Source organism: Terrapene carolina, unplaced genomic scaffold, assembly GCF_002925995.2.
Source record: "Terrapene carolina triunguis isolate 2854851 unplaced genomic scaffold, T_m_triunguis-2.0 Scaffold136, whole genome shotgun sequence".
NCBI classification, from domain to species: domain Eukaryota; kingdom Metazoa; phylum Chordata; order Testudines; family Emydidae; genus Terrapene; species Terrapene triunguis.
This window is the reverse complement of record NW_020664487.1, coordinates 6495395-6514198: the sequence shown is the minus strand read 5'-3', so window position 1 is coordinate 6514198 and position 18804 is coordinate 6495395. Positions and strand designations below refer to the sequence as shown.

Here is an 18804-nt window from a genome sequence, read left to right as displayed (position 1 = left end):
CCCGGCGCGTGGATGGACACAAGGGTCTTTCACCAGCTTAGCTTGCAAGCTGCGTGTTCACCCCCGCCCTGGGCGTTGTGTCCACCACACGTCCTTGCCCCCGCTGCCCAGCGCTCCCTCGTGCCTGCAGCGCAGCGCTGGGGGCGCGAGGCGGGCGGAGAATGGCCATAAGGCCCCGGGGCGCGCGACTCCCGGCCCGCTCCAGAGCCAATGGGAAGCGGCGCGCGCTCTGCGCCCCGGGCCGCCGGCAGGGGGCGGGCTGCGCCGGTTCGATCCCTGCCGCGGCCGGGTTTATTCGCGCTGCGGGGCGCGCGCTGCCCGGGTGCTGCCGCTGGAGCCGGCTGCTCCCCCCGCCCCGGGGCTCGGATGGACGCGGTGGTCCTGGGCAGCGGCCCCGGGCTGCTGCTGGCGCTGGCGCTGGGTAAGGAGAGGACGGGCTGGGGGGGGGGCAAAGGGCAGCTCCCACCTGCTGCTGCAATGGGAGCGGGGTGGCTCCGGGGGCGCTGCCGGGAGAGGGGCGTCGCTGCTGCGGTTGCGGGGGGAGGGAGAGCCCCGCTGCCTGCCCTGCCCGCTGTTTGCACCCGGCGGGGGAAAGCCCCCAACTCAAAGGTGGCAGATGGGCCGATTCGGCCCTTCCTGGGGGGCCCAGGGGCTCGGCAGCCTGGCTGTTTGCAGGGTGACCTCGCTGGCCCCCACCCTGGCTCCAGGGGGTTCTGGGTCCCCGGGCTTTCCAAATCCGCCCCGAGCAAGAGCGGGGGAGCTGGGGGTAGCTGCAGAAAACACAGCGCTGCGCGGTGTAGCGAGGGGCTTTGCCCTCCCTCCCATGCTCCTGGCCCTGAAAACTGGGTTGTTTCTTACATCCTGGCACGGTGCGGTCCTGGAGCCAGAGATCGGGGTTAGAGCATTGAGTGTATCTGGCTACAAAACACCTGGTGTGCCCTGTTTGAAAGCTGCAGTTTTCTGCATAGGCCCTTTGAGGTATTTTCAGTTAAAAACCTCATCAGGTGGTGGGGGGGGGGGGGGGGGGGGGGGGGATGGCTGCTGGAAGGATGTGGTCAGAGCCATTAGCCCTCTAAGCAGGAGACACCAATAGACTATTGGGCTCCTTGACCAAAGTAACTGAAGAATCAGTCACCCTGTAGATTAAGGGGGCATTTATCAATGGCACGTGAAAGGTTAATAAGTGATTAATAGCTGTCTTGCAAATGGTTGATCAGTTGGTATAGTCCACACCTGGGTTATAACAATCAAGAACAGCTTTGACTGATGCACTTATAACCATGTAGAACACAGTACTGGTGTTGGTAACAGGTATATAGTATCTCTTAATCCTTATTAGCGATTTAGATTGAAGATATACTTTATAAAGTGTGGCCCCAAAATCTTCTATGCTCAAAACATGTCCTGTTTAAAGCTTTCAGAAAACAAAAAGAACCCCAAACCCCTTTAGATGTTGGATGGCTCTTAACATCTGAGAATAAATAGTAAAGGGTTTTTTGGCTAGCGTGTAAGTTGGTAAGCCATGTGCAGTTTTTAACAAAATACATGTTTATCAGTTAATGGTTGAATTGCTGCTTATTAGCCTAAAATGCATGCCTGAAACATCACAGCTGTTCCAGGCTCCTCTGCATGGTCCTTATTCCATCTCTCAACGGAGTCATTTAAATGATTGTTTAAAAAAAAACACCAAGAAAAATCTCATGGAAGGGGAAGAGAAAACCCAACCTAAAATAACATGGGAGAAGCCTGGTAACTTTGAGATTAAACCTGTCAGAATGGGCTCTATGGTAATTCTGAGCCGCTGACTTCTAATGGGAGTGCCTTGCAAGTATTTGAGGGATGGACAGATTTAATGAGTTGTTAGCAAAAGTGGTGGTTTCTTGGCTCCCCCACCCTGCCCCACCCCGATATAATATCAGCCCTAAAGATGAACTGTAAAGGATTTTTACAAGATTTAGGCTTATCTCATATTTTAATCCTTTAAGATGTATAAAGAGGGTCCAAAAGTCTTTTTTTTTTTTTTAATAATTTTGTTTTTCAGTCTTAGGCTTTGTCTAAGCTTAAAAGCACTCTTCCACTGGTGTAACTATGTCACACTAGGATTTTCTTTGCTGCTTTAACTATACTGGTATGGTTAGAGCAGCAACACTGCCTAGAGTAGACAAGGCCATCGACACGGTAGGAATGTCAAGTCTTGCTTTCAATGGCGGAGCCGGTGGAGGCCTGGTGATGTGTGCTGCCACCCCTTCGCTGAATCTTGTAACAAGCCCAGCTCTTTTCTAATGTGCAGCAGAGTTATTGGAGTTACAACTGGCTAATAATCACTTTCCTTCACAATTGCTCCACTTTGCCTTTGTGCTGTCGTTTCACTGCTTGTCCGGTCAGGACACTGTCTTCCAGGGGCATTGGGACCTGAGGTGGGAGAGGAAATAAATTTCCAACAACAAGCCCTTCAAGCCATCTTGTACATGATAAAGAAGCTAGAAAGGGCACAAGTTCGTAATATTTCCCCTGTGTATGTTCCCTTCGGTGGGTTGGGTTGCCCTCACTGTTTGCAGAGGTGCGGTTTTCAATTTGATTCGTGTGGGGCTTTAAACCTGCCATTCAGTCCAGCATTAGTATGAGGTGTGGGGTTTCAATGCTTATCTGTCCCATCAGGCTGAAGGTCTGTTCTCCGAGTGCATGTAGTGATACCAGGGGAAGCTCCCCTGCGTCGTCATGAGGCTGTACTCCACGTGTGTTGTTAGATATGTATTTCTGTGGGCACTCGGGATGGAATTAATCCTCCCTTTCCAATCTTCTGAGGTCTCCCATTCACAGGATCCCCAAGACTTCAGATGATCCAGGTTGGTTGTTTTGAGAATGCCTGTGCTGTTTCCTCTCAGTGTGCGTCTATAACAATCAGTATCAATGGGAATGGAGCATGCGGCTAGAAAAATAGACCCATCTCACCTGTGTTTTCACGGCAGGGTCTCCATTTTAAAGGCTTTGCTTTACCTAAGGCTGGATTGAAATGTTCTCGCCATCTTGGGGGGTGGTGGTGAAGTAATCTTTAAAGGTCCTGTTTTGTTTTATTTTTTTTAAAAACCCTTTTTAGAAGTATACAACCCTGATGAAAGTTGCCCTATAAAATGTTTTACCAACTTTCAGAGAAGTGCTGGGTTCCTGCCGGCTTTATGGAGCATGTGAACGCCGCACAGCACAGTTCACTATCCAGAATTCTGGGCTTTTTACAGGCGTATGAAAACCAACAGCAGAACAGGACACTGTTCCTAATCCCTTCTTAGTAACTCCATTTAAATAAACAACGATGGCCTTTTATATGTACATCAGCAGGGCGTGACGAATCCACTTAGCCAGAGTGAGTTGGTGGTTTTATCAGGTGAGAGATCCTGCTGATGGCAAAGGTTTCATTGGGGGAGGGCTGGGTGTGTGTGGGAATTCATGGTTGGATTTTCAAAAGGACTTCATGCCTAGCAGCTGCCAAATCCATCCACCGCGTATAGGTGTCTTCATGTCAGCTGAGTTCTTTCTGGCCATACGTCTCCAGTCCTTGGGGTTGCCGAGAGAACCTTCAGATACAAGCGCAGTGCAAACCGATGCAGGCATGTCTGCCTGAGCCGGCAGAGAGACTGCTGCCCTAGCTGGGGGGCTGCTATTGTAGAGTGGGGTGTGGAGGCAGCTGGGGAAGGGACCTGGCCCCCATTGTTTACAATAGGATGCTGCAGAGTGGGGCTGCTACCACTTCTTCATGGAGGGGGGTGCACGTCAGCAGAGGGCTCTGTGTGTAGGGGACCCTACGAGTTGAAACTGCTGTCACCCCAGCGCATACAGATTTATTGGCAAGGGTGGGGCTGCCCAGTATTAAGTGACTTGGAGGGGGGGCAGCATTCAGCTGGTGGGAGAGCAAGGTCTTCGGGGCCGGGGGACTGAGCAGGATAAGGTGTGAGTTGGGATTTGGGGGGATGGGGGGGACGTGGCCCTTGGGGGATTTGGGATTGTGTGTCTGGGGTACCAGTGTGTCTTTGCCTGATGATTACGCTTAGTCCGGGGGCTAGTAGACACTGAGTAACTTTTCCAAGTCCTATATACAAGTGGTAACTTACTTTCTTTTGACATAGGGTGACCAGATGTTCCGATTTTTATAGGGACAGTCCCGATTTTGGGGGCTTTTTCTTATATAGGCTCCTATTACCCCCCACCCCCTGTCCCAGTTTTTTACACTTGCTATCTGGTTACCCTATTTTGACATACTGTGTGCAGTGTTGTCTGTAGTTGGCTCTGATTTCTGTCTGAACACACACTGCCCCTGTCCTGGGCAGGGGGTCAGAAATGATTATTTCCAGGTATTCCTGCAGTGACAGTCTGCCAAGATTGCCACACAAACCTGTGAATTTGGATCTGGGTCCTAGGCATTCTCGGTAGCCTTAAAACCCATAGAAACTAATGCCTGATGATAAGCAGGGCATTCTCTTTTTGTGTTGCAGTGTTTTAGTGAAATCAGGGCAACAAATATTTTAATATTCTGCGGGCTTCGGGCTGCTTTCGTCCCTACCCTGATATGCTAGATTTCAGCTCACCCATTTTAAATAAGACTTGTAAGTTGAAAGTCCATTGTTTGTACAGAGAGGAGGCACGCGTTATTCCGTCTACCTTTGAGTGGAAGGGACTTGGGCCTGGCAGATCTGGGTCTTTGGGGAATGCATAGCAGAGGGGAGTACTGCCTTCCCAGCATCAACCTGCTTCACTCCATATGTGCCCTTTCATTACTGGTCCATGGGGTTTGGGCTGCATGGGTGGGGAGGGGCTGGGCACAAAAGTGCCTGTGCTTTTGTGGAGTCCACTAGGACCTTTAACATGCCAGTTGGGGTATAAGATGTGCTCCCAGGGGTTTCTGCACATTCAGAGATTTGTTACTTCCCAGTGTAGTGTAATTGAATAGAATTTGCGCTACTCTGGGCTGTAGCTGTCCTGCAGCGTGGGGATTTTTGGACTGGCAAGCTCTGAGTACTCTTGTGTCAATAAAATTAGTGTGCGCGCAGACACTGTCATTAAGAAATTATGCATAATGTACAATATCGTTTTCTTATTGACTGGCCAGCTAAGGGGGTTCTTATGGGGTTTGGCAGGAAAATGTTTGTTATTGTTGCTGGAAGGCTCAAAAGAGTTGATGACAAACTCAGTTGCTTTGGGGAGCCCACACGATCCTGCTAAAGTTTGTGGGGAGCTACCTGTCCTGGACTCCATTCATAGATGTTAAGGCCAGAAGAGACCACTATGTTTAATCATCTAGTCCAGGGGTAGGCAACCTATGGCATGCGTGCCAAAGGTGGCACGCAAGCTGATTTTCAGTGGCACTCACGCTGCCCGGGTCCTGGCCACTGGTCCAGGGGGCTCTGCATTTTAATTTAATTTTAAATGAAGCTTCTTAAACATTTTAAAAACCTTATTTACTTGACATACAACAATAGTTTAGTTATATATTATAGACTTATAGAAAGAGACCTTCTAAAAACGTTAAAATGTATGACTGGCATGCGAAACCTTAAATTAGAGTGAATAAATGAAGACTCGGCACAGCACTTCTGAAAGGTTGCCGACCCCTGATTCAAGTCTGATCTCCTGGATAACCCAGTAATTTGTGTGGCAGACGGAATTATTCTTTTCTTCTAAGTAGGTGAACGCCACTGAGTCCAATAACTTGTGATTGGACGACAGTCCTATGAAACCTGGAGCCATGACCCCCTGTAATTAGCCTTTTAGAGCCCCAGTCCCTTCATGTTTACTCTGGACAGCCCTCCCACTGGCTTCTGAACAGAGGGGAAATGTCTTGCCCAAGGTGTCCCAGCAGGTCAGTGGGAGAGAGTCAGCATCCCCTCTCTCTCACCCAGACTGAATTTAATCCAGCCAGCGGTCATCCAGGTCCTTATCTCTGCCAACCACTGGGAGAGCAAGGGAATTTTGTCATCCTAGCCAGGTTACTCAGGGCGGGTAGGCATGTGCAGGATTGGACCCTAAGCATGGAACTAAAATGAAGTTAGTTAAACCGAAAGCTTTAAAACAGCAGTGCCTTGGTATAGACTGAGTGCGAAATACTTGGCGGGAAAGGCTTCCTGACATGGGACTGGCTCTATATTTAACACGTGGGATAGATCCTTTGTCCCATTTCCTAGAATGTGATGGCGCTTGATTGCTGCCGTATTAACAATTCAGGAGAGAAGGGAGTTCTGTCCAGCTACAATTACACTGGTTTTGCAGTAGCTTTATTTTGCTATTCTACAGTTCCTGAATTTGAGTCATATTAGACATTTAAGCCAAGATTTTCATAAGCGACTGACAATTTTGGCTGCCTCCAGTTGTAGAGACCCAATCTGAAAGGGGCCTGATTTTCAGAAAATGCTAAAGGTATGTCTACACTACGGGATTACTCTAATTTTACAGAATTCGATTTTTGGCAACAGATTGTATAAAGTCGAGTGCATGCGGCCACACTAAGCACATTAATTCGGCGGTGTGCGTCCATGTCCCAAGGCTACCGTCAACTTCCGGAGTGTTGCACTGTGGGTAGCTATCCCATAGCTCCCGTGGTCTCCCCCGCCCATTGGAATTATGGGTTGAGCTCCCAATGCCTGATGGGGCCAAAAATTTGTCTCAGGTGGTTATGGGTAAATGTCATCAGTCAATCCTCCCTCCGTGAAAGCAACGGCAGACAATCATTTTGCGCCCTTTTCCCTGGATTGCCCGGGCAGACGCCATAGCACGGCAACCATGGAGCCCGTTCTGCCTTTTTTCACTGTCACCGTATGTCTACTGGATGCTGCTGACAGACGCGGTACTGCAGCACTACACAGCAGCATCCCCTTGCCTTTGCAAGATGGCAAAGACGGTTACCAGTCATACTGTACCGTCTGCTGCTGTCATGGGTGCTCCTGGCCGGCCTCGGTGAGGTCGGTCGGGGGCACCTGGACAAAAATGGGAATGACTCCCCAGGTCATTCTCTTCTTTAAGTTTTGTCTAATGGAGAGTCAGTCCTGCCTAGAATATCAGGCAAGCCTACTAAAGAACCAGAGAGGCAAACGGCCGCTCCGGGTCAGAGCCCCAGACATGCCACTTCTATGATGAGCTGCATGCCATTCTAGGAGGTGCCCCTTCGACAACCCCACCCATTGCTTCCCTCCTCCCCCACCCCCCCGGGCTACCTTGGCAGTTATCCCCCCATTTGTGTGATGAAGTAATAAAGAATGCATGAATTTGAAACAACACTGACTTTATTGCCTCTGCAAGCAGCGATCAAAGGGGGGGAGGGGAGAGGAGGGTGGTTGCCTTACAGCGAAGTCGAGTGAACCACCATTCTGCACTTGCTCAGCCTATAGCTGAAAATGGGAATCTGTGATCAGCACTAGGATAGAAGCACAGGCAGGACTGAATCTCCATTTGTGTGTGGGCCTTTGGTTGACATTGGTAAAATACAAAATGTCCCAGGATATGTACGTTGGGGGACAGTTTTAAACGGCAGCTTAATTTTTTTATTTGCAGCAAAATGTAGAGGTCTAAGTATCTGATTGTGAGCCCTGGAAGCAAGGGGTAGGCTGGGGAGGTGCGACCGCGCGGTGCTGCCGACTGGGAGAGCAGCCTGAGGCAGAAGCCTCCAGCTGGCATGATATTCCAGGCAGGACTGAATCTCCATTACACAAAACTTAAAGAAGAGAATGACCTGGAGTCATTCCCATTTTTGTCCAGGCGCCCCCGACCGACCTCACCGAGGCCGGCCAGGAGCACCCACGGGACGACGATGATGACATACTGCACCGTCTGCCGTCCACAAGGCAAGGCAAGGGGATGCTGCTGTGTAGCGCTGCCGCACCACGTCTGCCAGCAGCATCCAGTAGACATACGGTGACACTGAAAAAAGGCGAGAAACGATTTTTTTCCCTTTGCTTTCACGGAGGGAGGGAGGGAGAGGGGGAACCTGATGACGTATACCCTGAACCACCCGCGACAATGTTTTTGACCCTTCAGGCATTGGGAGCTCAACCCAGAATTCAAATGGTTTTTGGAGAGCGCGGGAACTGTGGGATAGCTACAGTCGTCAGTCGCCCCTCCCTCCGTGAGTGTCCATTTGATTCTTTGGCTTTCTGGTACGCTTGTCTCAGCTCCTTAAGTTTCATGCAGCACTGTGTCGAGTCCCTGTGTGGCCTCTGTCCATCATGGCCTTGGAGATTTTTTTTCAAATGTTTTGGCATTTCGTCTTTTGGAACGGAGTTCTGATAGAACAGATTCACCTCCCCATACAGAGATCAGATTCTGTATCTCCCGTAGGGTCCATGCTGGAGCTCTTTTTTGATTCTGGGACTGCATGGTCACCTGTGCTGATCAGCGCTCCACGCTGGGCAAACAGGAAATGAAATTCAAAAGTTCGCGGGGCTTTTCCTGTCTACCTGGCCAGTGCATCCGAGTTCAGATTGCTGTCCAGAGCGGTCACAATGGTGCACTGTGGGATAGCTCCCGGAGGCCAATAGCGTCGAATTGCGGCCACACTAACCCTAATTCGAAATGGCAATGTCGATTTCGGCGCTACTCCCCTCGTCGGGGAGGAGTACAGAAATCGATTTTAAGAGCCCTTTATGTCGAAGTAAATGGCTTCGTTGTGTGGACGGGTGCAGGGTTAATTCGGTTTAACGCTGCTAAATTCGAACTAAACTCGTAGTGTAGACCAGGCCTAAGTGCTCACTCTTTGAAAATCAGGTCGCTTTAAGGTGTCTGAAAGTAGGCACCCCAGATCTGTACTCATTTGGCCTTTTAGGGCTGCAGGTGCATCTAAGGTAATGATTTAGGCCCTGATCCTGCTGTCGCTTAGACTTATGCTGAACGTCACCCATGAGTAGTCTGATGTCAATGGAACTGCTCCCATGCTTGCATTCAGCAGGTGGGCAAATGTCAGGGGATTGAGGCCTTAGCTTCTGTGTGGATACACTGTCCAGCTGTGAGACTGAATGATCCCGGGGTGAGTGTGGGATAGTTCTGCCCCTGTGGTTCGAGCGGCTCCGTTGTCTGTGGGATGGGGGAGCCGTGCCTGCAATTTGCAGTGCCTCCATGAAGCTTGGCTTTGTGTGCCAGTGAGCAGGTGCTGGAGGCAGGCGGGGCTGTGAGGAGCCAGAAGGTATCTACTGTTGTGCTGATCCATCCACCTCTTCCCCCCCCCCCCCACTCCTGCCCCGGCGGAAGGGGTGTGGGGATGCAGAAGCTACTGCAGTCTTCCCATGGGCTGAGAAGCAGCTCTGCCGGTTGAGAGGTGATTCTCTCCCCACCCATGTCCCTCAAAAGCAGGCGTGTGTTGCTGCCGCCTTCGGTGCGGTCTGTGTTGCTCTGGCCGTGGGTGTGGTGGTGCGGAGTAGGTGCATGTGCTCAGAGCAGACGCTGCTTTGCGGCCTCCTGCTTCCATGACCCGCCACCTCTCTCCCTGCTCGACTGCATTCATTCATGAGAGGCATGCCTGGAGAGGGTGCGGCCTGTTCCCAGGGAGACTGAAATACACACAGAACCGCCCTCCCCACCACCTGCAAAGCAGTAACCCTGCCCTCTGTGCAACAAGCTGGTTGGCAGAATAGCCCACCAGAACGTTTACACGCAGTCGAGACTTTGCTCTGTGGACACAGTGCTGAGGAAGGGGAGGGAGCTCTTTCTTCTCATAACAGGTGTAACTTGCCGCTTCTCACCTGTTTCCCCTCGACTGCCCCTGGACGCTATTATGGCAGGCTTAAAATAAGGAGAAGAATTGTTTTGCTTGCCCTTCCCCTGCAATTATCCTAGATCAGTGACTGAGAACAGCAAGCCAGGCAGAAAACTCAGCAAGGCATGTATGTGAAATATGCGATATGTTAACTATCTGGGTACTGTATTCTGTATTTCCAGGGTCGTGCAGTTGATCTGATGGATCGCTTCTGTTTCTAACTGTGGTGATCTAGGTGTGACACCCATGCTAAGTAAAATGGAAAACAGATCTATGATTGTCTTGACTGACCTTTAAACAGTGGTATAAAACTATGCATAAGGATAACCTACTATGGGCAAGGAGCTCTGGAGTTGGATTCTTCAAAGGCACTCACTGGTGATCTATCGCTGGTAAAATTCCCATTGACATCAATAGGAGCAGAGTTAGAAATACACGTAAGGGTAGGATTTTAAAAGTGACTAGTGACTTTTGGATGTCTCCGTTTTTAGGAATCCAACTTTTTGAGATGCTTTGAAATGGCGTCATTGTCAGAGGGTTGGCGCTCAACATTTTCTGAAGATCAGGCCTTCAGGTGTCTTGAATTGAGGTACCAAAATCACTGGTCACTTGCAAAAAGCCCACCATATACAATCTCGCCTCATGACTTCGTTAAGGATCCGCGGCACTCCACTCCCACATCTGTTCCTCTGTGGAGAGGAGAGAAGGTTGTTTCAGTCTTGTCCTTAATTTTACAAGATGTTCAAATGAAGCAATTAGGTCCATTGACCCAGCAGATCGTCAAGCATCTCTGAGGATAAAGCTTGATGCACAACCAAAGGCAATTGCTGTGTTTGAAAAGCCTCGAGAGCAGTCATGTAGCAATCCTAGTTCTGACTCAGCTGTTAATGGGGGATCTGACCCCCTTTTGGGTGGGACCCCTAGTTTGAGAAATGCTGATTTGGGGCACCTGGCATTGCCCACTGTTGGAAGACAGGATACTGGGCTAGATGGACCTTTGGTCTGACCCAGTATGGCCGTTCTTATGCTCTTAAGGGCTTTACGTGTTTATTTTCCATTTTTAAATCCCTGTAGTTTTTGTTACAACCCTGTGAAATTTCAGATTTAAATATCTGAAACCCTGAAATTCAAGATGTTTAAAATGTGGAAATTTACAAAAATGGACCGTGAAGTTAGCAGGGCCATGGTAATAAGTAGTGGCGCCCTGCAATGCTGTCCTCTCTCTCCTTGACTTTCGGTCCCTGATCCCGCCCCGGACGCGGGTAGGGTGCGAAAGGAGCCTCTTGTGGGTTTCCCCACAGCGGCGAAGGGTGGGTCGAGGGAGAAGGGAAAGGCGGCTGGGCTTGCCTGCTCAGGAGAGGAGGTGAGAAAGAAAAGGCTCTGCCTAGAGGTGCTAGGGGCTCTGGTTCCAGTAATGAAGTGCTGCTTCTTCCCAGCCTTCTGCCTGCTTCCCTGCCCCATGCAGCATTGTGAGGAGCAGCGCGAATGAGTATCTGCTGCTGCATGCTGCTCTCCCTCTGAGCAGGGCAGGAGAGGGCGTGCTGGCTAGGACCTCCAGGGGGCCAGTAGCTGGAAGTGGGATGAAAGGGGGAGACACTAGGATGGGGGAAAGGGGAGAGTTGGCAGAGGCGGCAGCAGTGGTACCCACAGGTGCTGTGCATTTGCCCTTCGGCTGTTTCCGTCCTGTGCGGTGCTGGAAGCAGCACAGACCTGTACTGAGCACCAGTCCCGTAACTTCCTGCCTTTCCCATGGGCGCCAATGAGAATGCCACTGTGGCCCCATGTTATCACAGGGCCCAACCCCCTCCCTTAACGGGGCAGTTCAGCCTGCCCCACAGAGAGAGCCTGACCCCCTGCTTTCTGAGCTCAGGCCCCTCTCTCCTATCCTATGTCCTTGCCTCTTGCTGGCCTTTCTGGGAGCCCGCCGCCCCGTGCCATCTCCCTGCCAGCTGAGGGGGCAGGCGTGCCAAGACCGCTCCGACCACGGCTTTCCTGTGTGATAGTGCGGGACCCTGCCCGATTGCTGCTGGGCTGGGTGTGGTAAGGCTTAAAATGTTAATGACGAGGTATTTGCCAGAGTGAGCCAGGCACACTTTCTCTTGCTTGTGCAGGGGAGGGAGGCCGTGTTGTGCAGTTCCAAGATCACCTTGCTTCACTCAGCGCGTGTGTGTTGATTGCTAGAGTTTTGGCCTAATAGGAATTACGTGGCCAAGGAATCCATCAGACGGCATGAGCCTTAAAGAGTAGTGATCTTCCCTCTAACCCAGTCGTTACTTTCCCTTCACTCATTGGCATATCGTTGTCCCATGTTTCAAAGTGATAAAAGTAGGGGACATTGGTCAGGTTAGGTCCCTAATGAAACGTGCGGTGACGTTGCTTGGCGCTCCATTCCACTCCACAGGTGAGCAGAGGCGACGCACAGGGGTGTGGCCGGGAATGTGCACCAGATTTGTAAATTAGGCTCAGGCCTTTCTAATTCCCAGCTAGCTATCGGTGGTAGCGTCTACCCCGCACCTAGCCAGAGCAAACAGAGTCCTTTGAAGATCCTGGTGTAACCTCTTTTTGTTTTAATTGAAGGCCTAGCCGTTTTCAACGGTGTGGGTGCCAGCTGGAACGTGACTGCTGACTACGGAGTGAAGAGGCCCATATGCAGTTCTCCGGAGGACTGTGCAGGTAATTCTGCGTTATAACAAGATACTGATTCAGGTTAAAAGCAAACCAATGAGTTGAAATGGTACAGTCAGTATAGGTCTCAGTGGTGCTTTCTGGCCTGGTGCTGCAAACAGCCAAGGCATTTTCAATGCTCCAGTGTCCATCCTGGGGTAGACAGGCCTGCAAGGTGCATACTGATTCTGCAACAGTATTTTAATAACTGTGTCTTTGCAGCCTGAAAATGAAAGATAATGTTAACGAGCCCCTAGGTGTCTGCCTCGGGGATGTGGCAGCACTGCATGCAACTCCTGAAATAAAACTCTTTACACTGCAAACTGTTCTGGATTCAGTTTTGCAAACCATTTATCCCGTGCCTCATCAAAGAGCTAATTGTCCTGTTCCTGGTGCACACTGACAAGGTTAACGCTGGCCATGGTTCCACTAGACTTCCTTATGATCATGCTGTTTATTGCTGCATCATAAGAGGGAGAATTCAAAAGCCCTTACCCCGAGCTGTCACTGGGCAGTGGTTATGGAATGTGCTGCTGGCGTTTCAGGCCTTCTCAGCTGCATTTAGACTCCACTCACGTGGATGCAGCTCATGTTATCCAGTAAGGGAATTCCCCCCCTCCCCCCCGATCTGGTTGCCAGGACTGCAGTGTGCCAGCGATACTTTCTTATGCTTTCTGCATGTCCTTCATCCCAGGTTTTTTTAGCCTTCGGATATGCACACCTGGGACCCATTGACCCCAGTGTAATTTATACATCGGACCCAGATGGTCTTAAAGAAGCATCAGAACTGCCATTGCCCAAATGTGGGTCTATTGCTTCCCTGACATGCGCGTGCCTATCTCTTGTGAGCATGTATCGTAGCAACGTGGGTATAGCATCATGCTCTGAAAAGAGCAGGAGACTTGAGGGAAAATCCCTTAGGGAGTTGTCACTGCTCCCCAACTCATAGTCTGACTCCCTTAGACTTCTATCTAATATGGGCAAAATCAGACGTAGGAATTAATTGAATTTTGGTGGCTTCCTGCCACCCATAAAATAGCAGAAGGCTACTTTCTGCTGGGATCAGGTCAGACGGGTACATCTTGATATAATGTACCAATTATTTTCTTTAGGCTCAGTTTTGTGCCCTTGTTCCCCACCTGTTTGAAACAAAGCCCCCAAATGAAATTAACCAAGATCTCCCCAGTGCAACAGTGGTGCTGCGTGAAGATCTTGTTAACTTTGCTTTACCTGGTGTGGAAACAAGGGATTAGGAAGGGGTATCACTGACTGTCATCCTGGCCGATGGTAGGAAATGGGATACTTACGGGCCACACTTGTATGGCAGCAAGATGACAAAGTATCAGCCACTCGCACAAAAAGGATCAATGCAGCAAAAATTCGGTATCTACTGAAAAGAGACTTTAAAGAATAAAACATTTTAAATCCTATTTGTATTTTAAAAAATAACAATATAAAGGTGGGATTTTTCTAAAGCACTCAGCATGGGCCTTACTCAGCTGTCATCAAAGTCAGTGGGAGTCTTACCTTTGATTTCGGTGAGAGCCGAGTTAGGCCAAGGAGATGTGAAAATCCCTCCTACAGTTGTATCGTTACAATTTGAAGAAAGAGAAACTAAAGCAGCGTGCACACTTGCGACTTTGTCAGTGGGCCACACTTATTTTTATTGGTAACATGTAGGAAGAATTTAGAATGGCCTTCCTTAAAGAAATACTACAAACCGAGAGCAGCAGTATGTTAGAGAGGTAAGTTAGATTCATTTCAGCCTTCTAACCGGTGAATTGCGATGCCAGGAAACTCTGACCGTACGGAATGCATTGATAATGGGAGCCTTAATGAGCTGGGGAAACTCAGTGCATTGCCTGTAATGGAATGATTTTCGGAACTGATTTTCAGCCAGTTTGCCATGCCCACGCTAGAACGTTTTCCCCTGGCAGCATGGGATTTCCACTTCGGACACCTGTTTTCCCTCCTCCAATCCTGCACTCATCGCAAGATCTGGCTGCGGCTGCGGTACTGTCCTCTCTTTCAGGGAGACATAGACATGGGGCTGCCGTTCGGGCTGCTGTTTTGTAGGCTGGTATTACAACTTAAATGAGAGCAGCGTCCATCAGCTGCTGCTTGCAAGGCAAACAAACTCATTTCTTTATGATACACCCAACAGTTTAAAATCCCCCCCTTAGGCCATTCCTGATGTAATTGGGATCTATGATCTAGTGGTGACACATTCGAGTCCAGTAGCCAAATGCAAGCGCTGGGTGTGTGTGAGACTTCTGAATTTCAAGACCCTAAATTCAAAGAAACTGCCTGATCACACCGTGTCACTGTTGAGCATTTTGAAATCGGAGTACTTATTACCACCTCCTCCTGCTTTAGGAACCAGATGACAGTGAAACCACTTTCATTGAATTTCAATTATTTTTAATGAAAACTTCAGTAATATTTTGTCATGGAACATAATTAGCTAGGAGGTAACATGTAATGTCTGTATCAGTATACTTTGCTAATACAGCCCCTTCCTCCCCACTCGAACTCGGGCAGAAGGCATATTTCTGTACTCTGAGCGTGCTCACTTAACAAATTCTTACATATTCACTCATGAGAATTATTTTTCCACTCTTGAACAGTTATAGACGCTAACATATTATAAACCAAGCACACATCAAATACAATACAAGAGATCCCTAAAGAAGAAATGAAGCCTAGGATTGTTGCAGATGCAATGAACAGAGAAGTCATTGTTAAGAAGCTAGAGGTATGCATCAGTCCCTTAAGCCCATCTAAGCACACAGAGGCAATAGTAGTGTGGCACCAGTCAATGCCGATGATGCACTTACAACTGGAATTTGCTAAATACAAGAATTTGAACGTAACTGGCCTGCCGGGGGCTGTGACACAATACCGAGGATAGAAGAGATGCTGGTGGTGACCAAAAAGCATGTACAGGTTGGTCCAACAAAGGTATTTGACACCAACCTTATCTATTCAAGAGCGATAGGCCTACAATCAAGTTCATGAGAGGTTGACCTCAAGAATATTTTGTCACAAGCATTCACTCCTGTACCAACGTCAACGTTCACTGCCTCTGGTGACATGAGGATTGCCAGGCTAAATCTAACCTAAAGAAGCAGCTGCTGACAGAGGTGTCAACTAGACATACTTCAGAAGAAGTCACTTTCGCAGCAAATGATGTATGACTTGTCTTTGACAGGGGCAAAGACTTCAGCACAAAGAGTGTCACAGGATCTAACAGAGCTACAGAAGCAAGCAGAGTGCATCAGTTGAGTACAAGTAGACAGCTGCCTCCACTGAAAATTGTCTTGACAGTAACTGAAAATAAGAAACAGTTGATTGACATCATTTTGTGCAGAACTCATTCAAGACAAGACGTTTCACCAGCGACGCACTAGCTGGTTATTGCAGGCAGACACAACATCCTCCCAGTTGAAATAAACCAGGCAGGTGTGGTGATCAACAGAGAAGATCTATGGCCAGCTTGGATGAGGAAGCCAACGACATCCTTGCACAACAAACGGTGCGGGTTGCAAAAGAGCAACCATTGGGAAGTTGGCGTTATCAGGTGATGCTGATGTACTTGCCCTACCTCTTGCACCATTAGCTTGAAGAGTGCGTAACGTTTTTAGTGATCACGGAACCCCCAGTCTGAGAGAGCTGTAATGGACAGCTGTACTACTGCTGGGCAACACCGGAACATTGTACCAGGACTCCTAGCTGCCCGCGCACTCTTAGACTATGGTACAGGAACTTCCTATTTTGGCCTTGTGGTGAAGATCCTGCAAGCTACGTGTTTCCTTCTCTGCTGGGCAGCCAAATTCATGACTGCATGCTACAGACACTCAAATTGTGCCACCGTGTCTGAAGCACGGTAGAAATCATCTGCCGCATAAATTGGCAAAGGTACCATGTAAACACCAAAGCGCTCAGTTCCTTATCACCAGCTGTGAAGCATTTATAGAAAAACGTCAAACAAGCACATCTTCAGATGTGTGTGGGAAAATGTTTTGGCTCCCCGTGCATCAGCACTCGATCCACTTCAGTATGGGTGGATATGCAATGACCGTTCCAAATCTGTTTCCAAAAATTGTACCAGACAATGTCTCACTTGATAAGCTTCAGAATATCTGGAGGAGCAAGTGCTCTTGTGGGAGTGTGGTACCATGTAAATCTGTGAAATGTGGATATAACAGTGCCAAATGGCCTTGTACCATATTCTGTGCAGGACATGGAGGTGAAGAGTGGTGTGTGTGTGTGTGTGTGTGTGTGTGTGTGTTTTGCAATGACCTGACAAAATCAGCTTTAACATTTGCAGATGAGAACGTTGATTGACAAATAGTGACCAGTATTGGAATGAATTCCCTAGGGAGGTTGTAGAATCTCCATCATTGGAGATTTTTAAGAGCAGGTTGGACAAACACCTGTCAGGGATGGTTGAGATAATACTTAGTCCTGCCATGAGTGCAGGGGACTGGGCTAGAGGAGGCCAAATAATTCACACTGAATAGCATTCAACATGTTTGTGGAGTCCCGTTAGAGGCCAGAATTGAAGCTGGCTTGACTCGAACTGCGGTGACCGGGAACTTACAGCACTGAAGAGCTCTGCCCAGGGAAGAGCTGCTAGTCTGGGGAGCCCGGCAGGTTCTGCTGGGAAAGCTGGTAACCTCCCCAGGCAGGTAGCCAAGATTATTTCCCTCTTCCTCCTTTCTGTGACATGCCCGGGACATCTCTCTCACACAGAACAAAGGCTGCATTATCAGGCCTTCCAGAGTCAGGAAATCCCACTCATCATATGGGGTCCATAAAGCCATGTTGTGCCTATGTGATAATGTCTACTTCTGGTTTTTACACGTAACCTTTAGAATATTAATGCTGCGAGTGTTGTCTGTGGGAGAAGTAGGATGTTCATTGCAGCCGTTGCTGTGATTGGAGCAACTTGGACAGCTGGGATTTCCTGACTTGAGGGTCATGATTGTTAATGCCCCGTCACAACTGTACACTTACTTTTTCTTTTTTGCAAGTCATTTTTATTATTCACTTTGTGCTGGGTGGTGCTATGAGACCCTACCCTCCTGGGCGAGAGGAGCCATGCCATAGACAAGGGGAACATCTGCTCATGTGTGTGACGGCTCCTTGGCTCACACAGCAATATGGCTTTGAGTAGGAATACCTCTCCGATACCCTACTCGGTGTATAGAGCTGTGCTCAAATACGGGCCAGAAGAGCTCGCTTACCCTACCCACCGCCCCCAAGTACCCACCCAGGGTTCCAGTGACAGCCATGTCCAGGGACCCTGTTGTAACATGGTTCGTAGGGTTAACCATGTTCAATCAATTCTAGGGTTAACTGCCCCCCCTCCAGGGTACCCCTGTGGGTCTCAAGTCTCCAGCCATCTATGGGTGGATATCGTCATGCTGTCTGGAGTGGTTCACGACTGAGTGCGCCAACCACAGGGTGCACACACCAACCTGGTGGTATGTTCTATACCTAGATTTCACCAACTCTGTAACAAATGTGAACTCCCGGATCCCTGTGACAGTCTTGCCATGGAGTCACGGACAGTCCCTGTGGGCTCTCCAGTCTATCTTGTCACCCAGGCAAAAGCTGGACTTTGTGATAAATGGTCACTTACCCCAAAAATCAGAAAATAGTCAGGTTTCTCCCAGTTCCAAGAGACCAGTCACTTATGCCAGGTCAGTTTGTACCTTAAATCTCACACCGAAGACAACATTGGTAGCCAATCCTATAGGAAACTAATGAATCATTTATTAACTAGGAAAAAGAAATGAGTTATTTATAGGTTAATACAGGTATCCTATATGCACAAATGAGTTCAGTCTCTGGTTCCAAAAGGTGACATTGAATGTCTTTTTCAGGGCTAACCCAGGTTGACCCTGGGGATCTCTGCTTTTTGTTGCATAACTCCAGCCGTTGTAAGAGTTCAAACAGCAAAGAGATGAACAATCTTCATGTCTACTGTCTTTATTTCCCTCTTCCTACATTCCAACCAATGGGACGAGTCCTTCTGCATGTTCTTCTCCATGGATAGATGGGGCAATCAAAAAAGCTTTTGTCCTACAATGGCCCACTTAATTTTAATAGTCCTCCTGGATGGGCAGGGGAAGCTACTCTTCCCGTCTGTAGTCACAAGTTCAGGGCTGGCATTTTTACAATTATAATACACGTATATTGTACTTTGTAGCATGGAATATAGATGTTACAAGTAAGATTAATGCAGCAACTTACAAGCATTTTCTAGAGTATAAACACATCCTTACAAGTCTAACACCTGCCTTGAACGATATTAACATATAGGTGAGCTGGACTGGTTTCCAGCTATGAATTTGTCAGTGCTCAGCTGACACCTACAGGCTTGGCAAGAGTTGGCACCTGCT

General features: G+C 48.9%; 1 protein-coding gene across 1 annotated transcript in view; it reads left to right on the top strand.

Annotated features, from left to right (window-relative positions):
- The first annotated feature begins 291 nt into the window (after nt 1-291).
- BTC (betacellulin) overlaps nt 292-18804 on the top strand; it is a 32290-nt gene continuing 13777 nt past the window's right edge. The window contains exons 1-2 of the mRNA XM_026653324.1: nt 292-421; nt 12308-12403. Of these exons, the coding sequence (XP_026509109.1) occupies nt 367-421; nt 12308-12403 (151 nt within the window). The 5' untranslated portion in view covers nt 292-366. The remainder of the gene's footprint in view (nt 422-12307; nt 12404-18804) is intronic.